We start from the raw sequence: 5,901 nt of genomic DNA, 5'->3' as shown, positions 1-5,901 counted from the left end.
CAGGTATAGGTTGTATCACCTGGCTAAAAACCCTGAGGCAGTGATTCTGAAAGAATTTGACTTAGTAACTAAAATACCACCATCACACCACCACCAAAATAGATAACGTTCCTGTCCACTTCTGGCATGTCGTTTGCTTGACTGAATGTCTATGTGGAATGTGTTATTTAATCCTCCCGATGATGCCATGAGATAAGTACCATTATTTTCTTTATTTCACTAGTGATTAACCTCTGTAGACACTCATGTCGAATGCTGTCGCATGTACTGAACAGCTGGCATTCTCCTCTTCAGAGCTAGAACAGAAATCCGCAGTCCCAGACATAGGGGCAGAGTTAAGGTATGGAGGCATTTCCAGGCTCCATTTGTAAATTCCAGGCTCGTCCTGGGCAGCTCCGTGACTGGCCCAGAAGGGACCCATGCTCACCTGAGCAGATGACACCAGCATCCTCATGATGCCCACAGTTGTGGGTGAACCAGCCACCATGAGGGCACTGCCCTAGAGAGGACTCGCTTCCCGTGCAGTTGACATCATCGAGGAGGATGTGGCCTGATCCGGGGCCGAAGCTGGCCCCTGGGAGGGCAGACACGACCGGGCCACAGCCCAGCTGTCTGCAGACCACGCGGGCATCCTCTATGGCCCAGCCGTCGTCGCATACCGTGCCCCAGGTGTTGGCGTGGTAGACTTCCACTCGGCCCTCGCACCTGCTCGACCCATTCACCAGCCGCAGGCCCAGACCTTGTTGGACATTCCAAAAAACGACCTCCATCAAGGCTCGTCCGGAAGGGCCACCGGAAGAGAAATGCAGGACTTTCTGGAAACTGTGCACTGACCATTGATAATAACAGATCTGCTCCCCGCTGCTCTCCATTTCATTTCATGGATTTTTGCCTTCGGTATTAGTGTGTCTTTTGAGGTTACAACTGGTTAAGAAAGAGTTTTGTTCCCTGGGCGGCTGGCACAGCGACCTGCATCACCGCACAGCTGCCCCCCTTCTCTTTGACTGCGAGCTGCGAAGCCTTGGTTTCTGACACAGGATTCATTGGATTTTTCATGAGCAACTATCAGGCACACAGTCACTAGGGCGTGTGGAAGATTCTGTGTGCCCTTGCACATGTCGATCACATGCCAATAACAATAGCTCATCTATGCTGTTCCCAGGAACAGGTACAACCATGCGTGGGAAGCCGTTCTGGAGACTGTAAAGAACAGTCGTTATAGCTGACCCCCAAGTTAAAAGGGCAGCTACAAAAAGGAATAGAGGCTGGATATGCTCAGAACACAACCAAGGCGAGCTCGTGGCAGAAACGCATGGAGATCTGGGGTCAGCAGGGCACCCCTATTCACCTACCTAGGTGCCAGCTTCCCAACCAGCCCCATAAGCCATTCTTGCATCCCCCAGTTTCTTATTTCCTCTCACTTTCCAATCACAATTTTTTGGGGTGAAACCTAGATATTTTCAGCCCTTCCTCCAGCAGCAGCCTTCGGCATGGCCGAGGCTGGGGAGGAAGGCGTGTGTAGTGAGGACACTGTCTCCCACAGTAATGCCGGAGTTTTTCTGAGCTAAAACTCTACAAAAGGAGAAGAAAAGCTTACCTGTGGGTTTGGCCACCTCTGTTGGTGCCGGAAAAGATGCTAAGGACAGAAGAGTAGAAGGAAAAGTTATACAACATCTCAGATGCCAACATACTTAACTCTCATCCAGCTGTCAGTGGGCTCTCTCCCCAGTGGATCGGCTATAGTTTGCGAGTTTAAATTGATCCCCTCCCCAAGCCATTTCTCTGCGGGGAGCTCTCCTTCCATCGCCCAAGTGGTGTGTCCGCAGCCACGTGATACAAGCTCAAGAAAACCAAAGCATGCCGACTGATATTTTTAAAAAAACAGATATATTTTAAACTCAAGGACACATTCTTTGGGGGTCGTTGCTGTTTGGCGTAACCTGCTCCGGTTCTTCCTTTAACAGTTTGGGGGTCATTTCTCTGTTCCCCCAACTCTTTTCTGCATATTCTCTTTTACTCTTACAGACCTGGCGGGGGAAAAGCACTGACTTAATTTGAAGTGTGACAACTATTGGGCCGATCACGGAGTCAGGGAAACGCTAGAAAGTGGTGCCTTCGGCTTCTTCATCTTTTACAATTCTGCCAAGTAGAGAGCGATACACAGAGATCGATGCCGGCTGCACTTGAAAGAGGTGGGGTGAGAAGGTCATGGCTTCCCACATCCAAATAGTGTGGCCCATGCGGCCGGCACTGCCCCACCTACTCCTCCCGGAGAGACCCGCTGAACCCCAACACGGCCTCAGGAAGCAAAGGCTATGCTCCCCCTTATCTGAATGAGGAAACTGAGGCACAAAGCAGTTCAGACATTCTCAAGGCGCCACAGCTAGTAAATGATGAAACTGGGAAAACAAATCCAGGGTTTTTGGTCCCCAAACTGTACCCCACCCCACCTCAGGTGATTTTGTCAAGGCGAGTTATACTTAGTTAAGGACAAGTGACATTACCTGAAGTTGGGTGACTCACGGTGGCCGAGGATGTGGAGTAAGGCAGGGAGGCTACAAGAAACATATGCGGAAAGGTGAGGGCAGGTCATGCCCTTTATCCTTCCTAAACCCGAGAGGTCGGCATGCTTATTTGAATCAGAAAGGCGCATATCTTGTTTGGGGAAGAAATTGCACCCAATCTGGGCATCTGAGAATGGCCTTGAGTGACCGTGGTTACAAATACCCGCTGTCCTTGGTCATTGGTTTCATTTCTGTCCTGCTGCCGGCCGCTGCAATGTCATTTTGTAATGTTTTTTTTTCCCCCTTGGGAAACCGTGGCCACCGTGGTGGGCGCCTGAGTGTGGGGTGCCTGTCTTGCCAGCACCTTTGGTTTTTACTTTCTGGGCGCGTGAGTCTTACTTCTCAGAGTAAATGTCGCTTTGCAAAGGGTAGAACCACTTTATTGCAAGGACATACACTGGGTGGGAGGTGACAGGCCCAAGCGTGGGCGAGGCGCTGGGCCAGGAGCTCCAGGGTGGGGATGAAAGACACCTCGGAGCTGCTGCTTTGTGACCTTTCGTGCCTGACAAACCCCCATCGCTCTGCCCAGGGCCCTGGCTCTGAAACTCCCCACTGTCTAGGCCCCCAGCCTTTCCCTCTGATGTCACACTCAGCGTGGGCTTCAGCTCTTGCTTTGCTCTGGACACGGATTCTGTCTGCCCCTTTACTTGTCTCCTCTCCACTCAGAACCTTCCAGTCCCCCCAGCCCCTGTTCGCCCTTTCCTCCTGGTCCTTGCGGCCAGGTCGAGCTGGTAAGCCAGTCTGCTGCTTCCCAGCCAAACCCAGAAGGATGGGGAATTAAACAAGGGCTTTTGACTCCAACGACTGAATTTATTTGCAGAAACTCAACTGGGATGAGGGGGTTGGGCCAAAGAGATGGTTCCCAGAGGCCTGACTCATCACTGGTGGGATGAGAGATCATTCGAGGTGAGGCATCTTCTATTTTAAGAGTTACATACTTATTACATTAAAATTTAAAACTTTACATCAGTTCCAATCTGATTAGGGACGTGTGCAGATATGCATAGCATGAACCGATTAGATAGTTCGCTGTGTTTTAATTTTTAAACATTTTAACACTGTTGCGTTGCTGCTGCGTTTACTTTTATGTGTTTATTTGTGGCCAGCGATCCTGGCTATCCACTTATGGCGGCGAGGGAAAGTTTGCTCGTGAAGTGAATCATTTAATTGAAGGAAGAGAAGTCACGTGAAGGGAAGGCCTAAGACAGTTACTGTGTGGGTGGCAGGCGGGTGTGCCTTGGGTTGAGCAGGGACGCCGAGAGGCTGAAGCTCGGGACAGCCCAGGATTTCCCTGCTGCCCTATGCGCAGAGGGGAGCGTCATGTTGCCCACCCCCCCGCCTCAGAATCAGGCCCACCTGAGCAGACGACGCCGGCATCTTCATGGTGGCCGCAGTTGTGGGTGAACCAGCCGCTGTGCAGGCACTGCCACAGCCTGTCCTCAGTCCCCACACACTCCACGTCGTCCAAGGCGATGGGGCCCAGGCCTCGGTCGAAATGCGCCTTCCCGGGGGCTGACATGGCCGTGCCACAGGACAGCTGCCTGCACACCACCTGGGCATCACGCAGGTCCCAGCTGTCGTCACACACTGTCCCCCAGCTGCCATTGTAGTACACCTCCACGCGGCCCTCACAGCGGTGGCTGCCGCTGCTCAGCCTGAGGGCCACATCTGGGAAATGCAGACACACCTGGTCAGACACACCTGGTCACTGGCGTGGGCACCGCCCCCCTGCCTTTGAGGAAGACCAGGGGTTTCCTCTGATTGACCAGCTTTGGGGGGCTTCGCTCTCACACCGGGGGAGGGGACTGCTGTGGGTTAAGGCAGCTGGAAAGGTACTCTGGGTGTGATCTCTCGTGTCAGTGTGACTCGGGGGGAAGGAGGCTTAAAGCTTTTTCCCCAGAGGCCAAGGAGGCCCCTGGAAGCCCTGCGTGGTGTGGGAAGCACCAAGGACACGGACGCTGGTTGTCGCCGCCCTGAGCGAGGAACGGCGTGCTGTGGGCAGGGGAAAGGAGCTTGCACACGGCTTTGAATGAAGCGGGCGCCAAGACAGCGCCGCCAAGGCCCTCCCAGCACGGTGCAGCATGCTGACGGCCGGTGTAGACGGGTGCGTTATTCCACGGCGGTGTTGGGGGTCCAGCCACTTTCTCCAGGAGGATCTTGGGGGTAAACTAGGGAGCATGGGAACCCCTTCCCAATCCCGAGTGTGCAGGCACAGAGTTGGCCATCCGACCCTGCCACCAATACCAGGCAGGGCCCGGGGCCAAGATGACCGAAGGACCCACCTGTATCGTTCTCATCTTGCACGAGAGACTCGTAGGTGGCGTGAAAGCCGATGTTGGTGATGATGGCATCGCTGTGGAAGACCACTGTCAAGCGATTCAAGGAGGAAGTAAATACGGAGGTCGTACTGGAACAGAATCTCCCCAGAGAAGAAGACTCGCTTTGTGGGCCATCGAAGATTTCAACGAAGTCGTACGGACAGCCATAGAAGTTTTCCAGCCTGTGAAGGGACGATGTCATTCAAACTCAAACCACTGGGGCTTTTCCCCAAATAAGCACGGCTCAGATTGGCTCAGGAAGCATTCTGGAAAAGCCATCCAACACCTGTATCTCTTCACGCAGATCGGAGGAAATGAAGACCCATCCATTGGCAGTCTGCATCTTCCTGATTCAAAATCTTTTCCTTTTTACTGTTTTCAGTCAGTTGTATTTTCCGAATATGTTTTACAAATACAAGAAACATAATTTTCTCTTTGACAGCTATTTGTTGAAAAGCACATTTTCTCCCACCCCTGGCTGGCTGCCCTCTCTCTGCATTCCCCTTCCAGAGGCAGCTACAACCCACAATTCCTTTTGTTTCTTTCCAGAGACGGTCTATGTACAAATGACAGCTGCTATACTATTGCCCACGGTTTTCTTGTAGATCATTCCAGAGCAACACAGCCTACAGGTGTGACAGCAGTGTATGGATGTACCCAAATCTATTTCACCGATCTGCTGCTGGGCAATTAGACTGTTTCCAATCTATTGTCCCTGGAAGAATGTCACCAAGATCACCTTCGGTGCCATGAGACTTTACCTGTAGACCCAATTCCTGGGATTAGAATTGCTGGCTTAAAAGGTCTATGTATTCAAACTTTGATCAATATTACCGAATGGGCCTCCAAGGCCTACCTCACCTTGGAGCATTAAATTCGGAAGTTGGTTCTTTTGGGGGGCAAGGCATAGCAGGCAGTATAACTGAGTAAGGAAGAAAGTGAGAGTAGGAAATGTTTACTCACTTGACCACCTCGAATGTAAGTTTGACATGAGCCCTGACGTCCACTTGTATGTCCCA

At 52.1% G+C, this 5,901-nt stretch overlaps 1 protein-coding gene across 1 annotated transcript in view; it reads right to left on the bottom strand.

The window, feature by feature from the left end:
• The window catches only part of LOC105306712 (deleted in malignant brain tumors 1 protein-like), a 95,385-nt gene that overhangs the window by 26,476 nt on the left and 63,008 nt on the right, over positions 1-5,901 (bottom strand). The window contains exons 14-17 of the mRNA XM_011381895.1: positions 4,847-4,930; positions 3,921-4,232; positions 2,505-2,555; positions 428-739 (exon numbers count right to left, since the gene is read on the bottom strand). Of these exons, the coding sequence (XP_011380197.1) occupies positions 428-739; positions 2,505-2,555; positions 3,921-4,232; positions 4,847-4,930 (759 nt within the window). The remainder of the gene's footprint in view (positions 1-427; positions 740-2,504; positions 2,556-3,920; positions 4,233-4,846; positions 4,931-5,901) is intronic.

The sequence above is a fragment of the Pteropus vampyrus genome, unplaced genomic scaffold (genome assembly GCF_000151845.1).
Source record: "Pteropus vampyrus isolate Shadow unplaced genomic scaffold, Pvam_2.0 Scaffold454, whole genome shotgun sequence".
Classification (NCBI taxonomy): domain Eukaryota; kingdom Metazoa; phylum Chordata; class Mammalia; order Chiroptera; family Pteropodidae; genus Pteropus; species Pteropus vampyrus.
This window is presented reverse-complemented; position numbering and strand designations above follow the sequence as displayed.